Source organism: Limulus polyphemus, unplaced genomic scaffold (assembly GCF_000517525.1).
Source record: "Limulus polyphemus unplaced genomic scaffold, Limulus_polyphemus-2.1.2 Scaffold114, whole genome shotgun sequence".
NCBI classification, from domain to species: Eukaryota; Metazoa; Arthropoda; class Merostomata; order Xiphosura; family Limulidae; genus Limulus; species Limulus polyphemus.
In genome coordinates, this window is record NW_013665724.1 from 76680 (window position 1) to 88813 (window position 12134).

General features: G+C 35.1%; 1 protein-coding gene across 4 annotated transcripts in view; it reads right to left on the bottom strand.

The window, feature by feature from the left end:
• Positions 1-12134, bottom strand: part of LOC106471619 — a 54716-nt gene that overhangs the window by 12741 nt on the left and 29841 nt on the right. For all 4 annotated transcript variants that reach the window (XM_022401096.1, XM_022401092.1, XM_022401087.1 and 1 more), the window contains 2 exons: positions 10046-10168; positions 96-323 (listed from right to left, as the gene is read on the bottom strand). In XM_022401096.1, the coding sequence (XP_022256804.1) occupies positions 96-323; positions 10046-10168 (351 nt within the window). The remainder of the gene's footprint in view (positions 1-95; positions 324-10045; positions 10169-12134) is intronic.

Here is a 12134-nt window from a genome sequence, read left to right on the forward strand (position 1 = left end):
TTAATCAAAACTACAAATAAAGTCAGGTAAACCTTCACCACTGACAGATGCTGTGCAATATAACACTTAGATATTATAATATGTATTACACTCACTCTATCTAGATGACAGTAACATTTGGCAGCATCTTCTAAACGTTCTCGAGTATCTTCCAGGTGCTCTGTAAATGTGTTCAGGTGATCTTTCAAGGACGCTGTAAGTCGCTCCACTTCCCCCTGTCCACTGTCATTGCTTAGAACTGGATAATTACTTGAGCCGTTGGAGATTTTCGGATTGAGTGTGGTGGCGTCTTCCAGCAGATCATTTCCCTTCTCCAGTTGCCGCTGTTAGAGAGAAGTTGAAGCTCGTTTTAAACAGTTATCAGACCAAGCAACAGCTAAAAGGAAATAACTTTCTTCTGCTCGAACATGCTGTGTAATTAACAAATCTTTTTTAAGCGCCTGTGATTTACGATTCAATACACACAGATCATTATCAAGCTCTTGAAGGCTTCAAACCTGAAACTGAGACGTCATTTCACCTTCAGGTTTTGGTATTTACGGGAACAACAAATTAGACTTCTGCAACAATCTTGACGAATTACAAAACAAACCCAAAGAATTTTGGAATAAATTTAAATCACTAACTTCGGGTAAAGATAATAACACAAAGTTTTACCACATTAAATACATCACTGCCAGAAGAGATACGGACAAAGCAAACTTTCTTGCAGACTGTCACGAATCAGCCTTTAGAAACTTACATTCTACCACATTCAACAAAACAAACAAACTATTGATACCCATGCACACTTAAAGTACACACTCCTTGCTTCCCACCAACACTAACACATTATCAGACCATAATGACATACTCAACAGAAAAGTCAATATATGCGAAGTAAAAATCAACATCAAATTACTTAACTTTGCTCCCAGGCATGACGGGATCAGAAACATATCCTCAATAATGTATCAAATAATTTACTCTTACACTTAGCGAATCTAACAAATTTATTACACTAATAGGGTGTTTTCCAGACTCCTGGATGAAAATAACCACCACAGTAATCTCTAAAACTTCAACCAGAACCTCTAATTCTGATAACTACAGGCCAATTAGTCTACTTGGCTGCTCAGGTAAGCTTGTCAAAAAAATAATACTCAACAGACTTCTTTACTTCTACGAAAGTAATAACTTACAGAACTCTTCCCGTAAGAAAAGGCAATCAATCCATAGACAATTTAATCCGACGTACAGAATCTGTTTTCAAATCATTCAACAACAATAAAGCCACCGTAGCAGTCTTTCTAGATGTACGAAAAGCATTTGATACGGTTTGGCACAACGCCGTTAGATTTAGACTCTACTTGCTGGATATTAACAGTGAAATTATCAGATGGATTTCTAACTTCCTAACAGACCACACAGCTCTATTTAAAATAAATAATACACTCTAGTAAACTTAACATCACAACAGGAGTTCCGAAATACCCAGTCCTTTTGTCACTCCTTTACATCATATTCGTCCACATCATACCTTTCTCCGACCTAACATACACCTACCTTTCTCAATATGCAGACGATACTGCTGTTTGGAGCGTATCGCGTAAACCTTTCATATCAGCGGATCTAATTTCAAAAAATCGTTAGACAAGACTACGCTTGGTAGGTTATACTCAACCAAGTCAAAACGCATGGAATTGTATTCCGCAGAAATTTGAATAAACGTTTCCAAAATGCGAAAAAAGTAAAACTGAAATCAGGTAACGTTGAAATTAATCTTTGTACTAAGGTCAAATTTCTTGCTGTTACATATGACAAAAGCCTCACTTGGGGAGAACATATAATGAAGATCAGTGCTTCCATTAGTAAACACATTAACTATTTAAGAGTTATCGCTGATAAACACAAAGCCAACATTATCTTAAAAGCTTATGTTCAGCCTCTTATTGAATATGGGTGTCACATTACATACAACATGTCTGACAACACCCTTAAATAACTACAAGTACAACAAAATAGAGTATTAAAGTTAGACCTAAGGCTCTCCAATTCTACTCCTGCTAGTTACTTACATAAAGTAAGTAACCTACCATTTATAATAGATTTATATGTTGGTACAAAATTATTATCGTAATGCAGAACCTTCACATAATTTCAGGCGTGTCACATAAAAGAATATCTACATTCAACTATTACTGCAGACAAATAAAGAGAACATGCAGCCATACATACAATTCCTTGCACTCGTTTTAATTAAATATGTTGTTTTGCAGATGGGGCACAGGACAAGTAGATTATTCAGCGCCTGTGTGTCTTCATTGGAGTTTCATGATATGGGATTTATAATTCCCAACCAACCTGTGAATCCTGACCTTCCGTTCGTCAAAAACTGTCGCTTATCGAGATAACAACAGAAGCCTTCTCTTTGCCTTCTGCCAACTCTCCCTTTTCAGGTTTAGACCGATATACTGCCAAATAGAACTCCTTTCAGTATACTTGTTCAACTAAAAATTCTCTCCAGCTAAACATAATCAACACGAGCGGAGCGAAGGGGGATATTAATATCCCTCAATCGCTACAGCTGGGGAAAGTTTCTTTCCCTAACCACTAAACACCTGTCACGTTGAAACTAACAATACAAAATATGTAAGTAAATGCGTCGTTCAAATCTCGCCGGACTGAGAATCAGCATCTATGTTGCAACACGGTTTCTGGGTGTTGTGTGAATTCTATGCTCTGAAAGTAATAGCACTAAAATACAGACCTGTTATAATCTTGTAAGTTGTACATATATGAATAAAACCAATTTTTCATATCATTTTCATTTAATATGTTTGTATGTTTATATGACCGTAAAGTAAAACAAGCACCAGATGTTCAGCAGTCGTAGACGGAGTTGAAAGGGGTGGGCTAGAGTTTTGGTTCAGCATCAAGACACTTACAACAACAGATTTCTTACTCTGTTACAGGTGCACAGATTGCCGCTGGGTTTTGACTTCCCAACTTAAATCTGTGAAAAGAAACAATAGCACGTTTTGAGCCACGCTGAGCACGTGCCCGATAAGCACCTTAACAAAGCCGAGCACATCTGGCGGACTGTTAGTGGTAGTGTATTGGGTATTAGTGCGGTGGGGTATGTCTCCGCATCTCTTTCACGTATTATAGCACGGAGATTTACAAAGTGTGTGTGTGTGTGTGTGTAATTTGCCCTCCCTTCTACTACGAAAGAGCAGCTTTACGTAGTAACACGTGCTCGTAACATACTAATTAATTCTTATGGGCCACTGGATATTTCGTTATGGCCTCATCAAGACAATTAATCTAAGTGAAGGCTTTTTACTTCTGCAAACACCGTATTTCTTAAAAAAAAAAAAAAAAAAAAAAAAAAAATAAAGATATAGCGCAATTCCGAGGTTTATATTCTGTGCGCTTTTATTTTCATCACCATTAACGTTGGCACCCCCACTGAATTTTGTACGAGATATCATTGGACTAGTACGTTAAAACAAACTGACCAACATCACTAAAAGGACTATTTAATTACTTGTGAACTTGACTGTTTAACTGGTCACAGAAACTATTAAAAAAAACTAGCTTATACATCTGCGAGTAATGACCATATTTTACTTTAACTGTTTAGTTTAGTTTTAATGCAAGGCCGAATTGGACTATCTGCTGTGTCCACCAAGGGGAACTGAATCCCCATTGTAAGTCCGTATACTTACCGCTTTCCCGCCGGGGGAATATTTTTATCGGAAAAAAGTGCCCCATAATCACTTTAGGCCATTTGAAAAAAATAATAATAATCACACACACAAATATACATACACACACGCATAAGGGCAAATACATCAAAATTTCACCCTCTTCCCTAAAGGTTATTTAAAATGGTTGAAAACCGTCTTTCATTCGGCAACTGTAACACAACTATGAGTTAACCACGCGACTGAAGTCTCAGTGGTGAAAATGTGCTCTGTTTCCAGGCTAGTCGAGCAGAGAGAAGTGAAGAAATGTGGTCACGCGACTGTTGTATTCTGTAAATTTCTACATCACCAATAAATAAAATATTTATATATCGTTATAAACATTTTGGTCCTGGAGAAACAGATAATTCTAATGTTGCTTCCTGCTACTAATACATAATCGATGTGTATGCACTCAATCAATTAAATTTCACCCAAATAGTTGAATTAATTCACTTGCTTGTTCAATGCCACAAATCACGAAATGTACTTAAAGTTGTGCAGTAGATAAACCGTTCAGGAACGAGTACTGCGCTCCACTGGCTCACGGTTCCCGTCTAAGGCCAGAGTTTGGTCGGCCGGGTCACAGCGCGTTATTAAAACCTTCTTTCTGAAACAGGTGCCACAGCGTCTGACACTCGTTTCTTTCTCAGGTATACAAAGCGGCGCCATATGGGTTTTAAAACGAACAGCTGTCTCGATAGTCCAGAGTAAAAAAAAGATGAGAGAACGCTATCGTTTAGGTAATGGACACTTCTTTTCTCATTGTACGCAAGTGTAAAGCACTTCCTGGCCTTCTCCGTACCCTTGGTGGTTAAGAGCACATCAGTTACTAGCACCTATTTACAAGTAATTCAAGTATAACCAAAAGAAAACATTTATTAACTGAAGTACCATAGTATAATGTTAGATACAATGTACAAAGTTCAGGTAAAACGTTATGATTCAAAGAAGTTGTGACTTCTAAAATTTTAACTTTTTTTTTTTTAAATCTCCAACTGCCGTTTTGCGTTTCTGGGACACGAATTTTTTCCCCCTCATTAAACGTATCTTTACAGAATGAAAAAAAAAAAGCATTCAGTTGTATCTGCCAATCGAATAAATACTAAAGGACTTTAAACAGTCTTACACACTAGCAATGAAAAACACTTTTACAGCTGGCGAACAAGAACAGCAGCTGACAGCACAGTCAGGGCTAACTTGAAAATAAGATGTGCATTTCACTTCAAGTCCAACCTTGATGATTAACTTTACCTTGAAACGTGCTACGCAGAGGGTACCCGCGGCTTAAAATTACCGCCATTTTCTTGAGAATGAGTAACTCTGTTCCCTTGACTACCTACTGTTTCGGCCAAAACTATCCAGCTTCCTTAGTAACTGTGTTAAAATTACATCTGTTTGATTTTTGTAACTATATTGGCTGTATATATATGTATAAGTGAATCTTTTTTTTTATCTTATAAATGAATTTATACTCAACAATAACCATCTGTTTATCCCTTTGGCTATCCTGTACCCAGATCTTCAATCTATCTAATGGAATTCCTGTGATCGAACAATTTTTGTGATATAGGCTGAAATAAGATTGTCTATTTAAGCTCATTCGCCTGATAATGTTTGAGTGAGAAAATATATGGGGTTCTCATAGACTGTCTACACTAACCCACACTTTCGTATTTTTAGTATATATATATTAACTTCTGATCAGATCAAACTATGTACTTAGAGCGAAATTAAAAATTAACCTGGCAATCAGTGCAGCTAATTACATATATATTTTTTACGTTCCTACTTATAATGTACGTATGTACATGGTATAGTCAGAACAACTAGTAATGGAGCAAACGTCAGGATCCAAAGGCATTATTATTAATAATTTAAAAGCTGATTTATTGGGTAGTCTTGGTTGTTATCCGCAAATGTACGAAATCCTGAGCTAATAAGTAGCTTATAAGTAGTGAAACTGAAAGGAAATTCAAGTACATAATAAGTATATTCAAGTATATACAAAGTCTATAATATTTTATATCTGAGACGAACATCAGCGACAATGGCATGAAAGAAAACATTTAAAGCTTGTAATTGAAAGAAACTTGGTTCTAAATGATGTCACAAGAACTTAGTCACGACTTGCAATTCTGCCACGCTGGGCTCTCGATATCTGGTGGAGGAGCAACTACCTTAATGTACATAGTTTTAACATGTTGTTTACATAGTACAATCCTTGTGTATATCAAAAAGAGACCATTCAAACTCTTACCGTTTCTTGTAATTTCGCCTCATCTGCTAATGTATCATCTTCTTCACGTAGTGAAAGATTACGCATTACTTCTAAGTTTGTTGTGCTGTTGGTCCGTTCATATTGTTTCTGCAATGAGCACAACTGAACTACCGTGATCACAGAGACTTGTTAGGAACGTTGGAAAAGGCCCCGGCCCACTCTGCGGCGGTTTTATAGCTCGGGGGGAATTTGAAACCTTGTTGTCATGACAACCCACGCTTAAATTTCATAAGGTGAACATACGCACTTAAGAATCCATTTTCTTCAGAAATTTAATATCAACTGGTTCCAAACTTGACAGCTACAGTCTAGTTCTGAATTAAAGTAGTTTAGAAACATTTACATGAGAATGAGGAAAAAACAGTAACGTCAGTTTAAAAACAAAAAGCATCACCTAACCCTAGAGGGTGCGTTTTACTCCCATCAGACTTCGGTAATGAACTGTCGAGGAGCGAGCCCAAACCAACCACGTGCGAGATAATAAAACCTAGCGATTACCAGCAGAATATGAATTGTTTCTGGACTGGACTTTGTTTTCGGACGTTATTTTATCAGGCTTTGATAATACATTTTTCTTAATAATTGTTTGAGAAATGTCATATGCAATACTGTTTGCACTTTATGTTAAAAGTATATTAGTGTTATAAGGAGTAGCCAAACTTCTACGTTTTGGGTCTTTAGTTTAAAACAAATTAAAATGTTAATTCACAGTTAATACCAAGTTGACGACTGTTTTCAGCAATCAGATCATGCATAATGGTAAAGGCATTTGTTTCCCAATGTACGCGATATGACTCCTGCTCGCATATTGAGTGTACTTTTTAAAGTTTTGGATGATACAGTACTCACGAGTTACCGGTTATTATTCATAACGTTTACTCCTTGACCTTAGTTTAAAATGCAAAAAAGAGAAAAGAAACTTATTCAAGCTGGTGACGAATTTAAAGAATGAATATATAGATATTAATTAGAGCGTATATACACTGGATAATTTTTGGAATGGAATTTATTATCTAACATTTTTCTCTCTCTCTCTCTGGGATAGCAGAGTATATTTAATTTTGAATAAACATATGTGCATTACCATCTTCTTACGACTATCGGAAATAAAAGCAATTTCGCCCAAAACGTCTCAATAAAGCCATAAAAATACAATATAGATATTTAGTTTTATTAATTTTATTTAGGGTGTCAAATATTTCAAGCAGGTATTCGAAGCGGCATCGGTTTCATTCATTCGGTTTCAACTGTCATTATCGAGTGAAATTAGATCCTTTTGTTTCTAGAGTTTGTTTATTTAGCAAAACCTACCTGTTCACCTTAACATGTGGGCTAATTATCTATAATGTCTCTGCAACGGTTACACGATTTGGAGGATTTTTAAAACTTGAAATATGTCAAAATTTTAGTTGGAAATAAAATGTCTCTAAACGTTTCTCGTCATAAAACGGATTAATATATTTTCTTGTAATTTTGATACCAGTAAAATTAAGTGGAGCTGTTATATTTGTTATAATTCACAACGCGTCTCAGCTGATAGTAAGGTACAGAAGCATTACTGAAACTTTACGACGTTTTATTCTGAAGCAGGGTAGTAAGTGTTAACGTACTGTGATGCAACATTGAACGGATGGGTGTACTGGTAGTAAGCATTCATGTAATGTTGCAGTAGTGGAAAGGCAGCACCTACACAGCGCCATACATGTTAATAAAAGCTGATGATGTGAAAAGCGCTTCGACCACAACTATGTCTGTCATATCCCTGCCGGCCTAATGAGCCCTGGTATTAAGCGAAAGGCCTCGTCGGTACTGGATATGGTGGATATAGTGTAGTTTACATACTATAACATATGCTTCTTTACTTTCACTTACATGTGCACAACGCTAATCTATACCTAGTGTTGTAGTACTGTACAGGCAGCACCTATACAGCTAGTGAAAGCACTGCGCTACACTACAAGTGGAAATGTAAATTATATTTATTTTCTTGTTTTTTGACGGATCTTACAAACACACTAAGAGCAAATAAGAATTGCAATATTTACGTGCATGTAGTAGAGGGTTTGTGTGCACAATGTGAACTACTGAGTTCGACTAATGTTGACCGATTTAGTAAACACTGGAGCCAATAGGAACGTGCAATATTTTCAGCGGTGTGCACGTCACCAACGTGACCAGAAGCATAGATTTTGACTTCATTTCTGACCCATTGTTACTGTATTCCATAAATACTCAGTAAATTACACTAATACAAACATAAAGCCAAGATAGAAGTAAAATAGTAAAGGTATAAGAAATTAAATGTTTTCAATCAAACAATTCATAATTATTCCGTGGATATATTGATTTCCGAAATTTCGTCTTTAATTTCGTGGTATAACTGTGGAACGTTAAAATGTCGGTAATAAAAAAACGTTCACACTGGCTATGAAAACCTACTTTTATAGAGATTGCATTAGTAATCTCCGCTTCTCGTCTGATCGTCTTCAGACTTAAGTCCTACAACAGTAAGTTAGGGCTGAGGTATTACGTGTCCGTTGAAATAACAGTTAACCTCAGATATAAAGTACTAAACAATACGGGGTAGGCTTAACGACCACTCGATCTATTAAACCGGTGATTGTGATTACAATAGGTGTTTAAATACGTTATACATAAATTCACCTAGTAAATTAGATGCTTTGTAGATAGCTACACGATGATTCTCCTTGTCCAGTACACAAAACTGTACCTTTTTAACATCGCTATTGGTAGGAAACTGTTCAGCTGTTACTTTTTTGTGGCTCACCCTGTACAAAGACTTGAGAGGTGTGCTACTCTAGGTTTACATGTTGATGTCGTTATGGGCGTGATGTGTGAAATAAAAACAGCAGTCAGTGTGGGAGCACAGCTTGCTACTTGACGTGTAACCAGTTTTACAAGTGATAAGTGATAAAGAAACCTTGGCCATCATCTTGCCATTCACACTATACTGCTAAACGACCATCGCTAATCTGGGTTCAGCCCACGAACACAATCATTGTCTCATAATATATTCATTGATGTAGTGAAGTACAAAACAAACGTAGTATAAAGTCTTAATTCTATATTCTAAAGAATATCAATGCTATGTTTTACTTGAAATTGTATCATGGCTTTGAAACTAAAATAAACGTTTCTGCTTTTTTCTTCTCTCTTTTAATTCGGTCACAGAAGCCCACTTGATGTTGCCCACACACTGAACTTTCAGATGAACCCCCCTCCGTGGTTCACAAGTATGAGGGCTTTTAACGCTAAATTTAGGTTTCGATACCTGCCGTGGTCACAGCACTTAAACTTATCGTATAACTTTTGTGCTTAATGAAAAACAAACAAGTGTAGCAGACGTGCGGGTTTCAACAACAAACGCTAACACAGGTGTTTTTTTACATTTAGTTTCACGAGTTTTTAATGGTTTTTTTGGACGACAAAAAAGAAAAATGTCAACTTTGAAATAAAATCACACTTATATGGATCACATATTATACACAGCGACCTAAAGCTCTGCCACTACGGCTATTCTCATAATTCCATTAAAAAAGGGGGAGAAGCAACGTATTACACACACACAATAGTACTTCTACATAATTGAAATGTATTCTAAAACGTATTGCTTTGGTGAAGTAAAATGAACTTGAAACATTCACACGTGTAGTCTAAGAAAAGCATCTGCGTTTCGCAAAAACAAAAACAAAGGAATACACACACACACACACATTATATCTAGACTTCTTAAAAAATACGTAAAATGAAATTTCTGTTCATATTTCAGAAGTATATATTAATTTATTACGTGTAGCCGAGCTTAGCCTTGAAAAAGTGACAGTAATAATTACAAAAATGTTTTTAAATTAAAAACTAAGAGTGCTTTTGGGTTTCCTCGGGAAGTTTTACCATTTAATTTTGGATGTATAAAAAGTACTAGGGAACTCTTATAAATGCTCATATCCTGCAAAATGTTCAGGGTTGAGTTCATTCCTTTATTTAACACTACTAGGATAAACACACCCTTACTTACCATCGCTAAGAAATAAAACTTCTCGAACTCCCCTTCTTGCTCTTTAATAGTAGGCAAGGAATCTGCAAGAACTTGCTGTCTGTCGAGCGTCTCCTGCCCACTTTGGCACAGCCATTCCAACACCTAGCGGAGAAAATGAAAACACTTTTAATCAAAGTAATTCAACAACTCTCGGTTCACTACACTATGCTATATTAAAACAAGAAAATGTCCTGTCAAAGAGATTTAATAATGTTACTATGAAATGACAATAAGCTAACTCTATACACCGAAATAGAAATTAAAGCATCATACCTATTACTTGCTAAAAGTCTGATTACACGTTCGTTTTAATGATCTTTAGTTGGTTTCTCTCTAAAAATGTCATTAGCAACAACTGTTATGTCTGATTTTTCTTCTTCTGGTGCTTCACACTGTTCATGACAAAACAGTTGATTTTTTAATAAAAACCATGTTCCATTAGCTTCTTAAGTTACCAATAAAAGCCATGTTTCCTTAGCTTCTTAAGTACGATTGCGACAAATCAACTACAAAATGTTAGAATTATGACTAATAATTGGTTTGTTGGCAAGACATTTTTTTGTGGTAAACCCAAGTATTTCACACACGGATGTGTTATTTAAGGAACAATATTCCATCAAGTTCAACAAAGAAAACCAATACCAAGAACTTTTTAATGTGCTAGTAAAAACACAATCTGTCAGCCATATATATCAATATAACTTGACCTACCACATATAATATACACTAAATGCGTACAATCGCTTCATTACAGAAAATATAGTGTTTCATAATTATCTTGTAAATCGGGTAATAATTATAATTGTACTTGCATTTTCGTCAGCGTCTGTGCCTTTTGAATGATAAGTGATCACACACAAAGTCAAATTTCATTTTATGGACTTCATAACTAAACAGATAAATACTTATACACGTGTGTGTTTTGTTATAGCAAAGCCACATCGGGGTTATACGCTGTCCACCTAGAGGATTTGAACCCCTGATTTTAACGTTGTAAAACGAAGACTTGCCGCTGTCCAACCGGGTGACAAATACATATACACAACATGAACTTACATATGAGCTGACAAATAAATACATATACACAACATGAACTTACATATGACATGATAAATACATACACACAACATGTACTTACATATGACATGATAAATACACATACACACACCATGAACTTACATATGAGCTGACAAATACATATACACAACATGAACTTACATATGAGCTGACAAATAAATACATATACACAACATGAACTTACATATGAGCTGACAAATAAATACATATACACAACATAGAACTTACATATGAGCTGACAAATAAATACACATACACAACATGTACTTACATATGAGCTGACAAATAAATACACATACACAACATGTACTTACATATGAGCTGACAAATAAATACACATACACATGTACTTACATATGACATGATAAATACACATACACAACATGTACTTACATATGACATGATAAATACATATACAACACGTACTTATATACGATTTGATAATTAGATAAATAAAAGCGTATTTGTATATGAACTGATAAATAATACACAACACATATTTATATGCGAGTTCATAATTAAATAAATACACATACATAACATGTACTTACATATGATATAAATAAATACACACGTACTTATATATGAGCATATAATTAGATAAATAAATACACACACACAACATGTACTTACACGATATAAATAAATACACATACACATGTACTTACATATGACATGATAAATACATACACAACACGTACTTATATACGATTTGATAATTAGATAAATAAAAACGTACTTGTATATGAACTGATAAATAATACACAACACATTTATATGCGAGTTCATAATTAAATAAATACACATACATAACATGTACTTACATATGATATAAATAAATACACACGTACTTATATATGAGCTTATGCACACGTACTTATATATGAGCTTATAATTAGATAAATAAATACACACACACAACATGTACTTACACGATATAAATAAATACACATACATAACATGTACTTACATATGATATAAATAAATACAC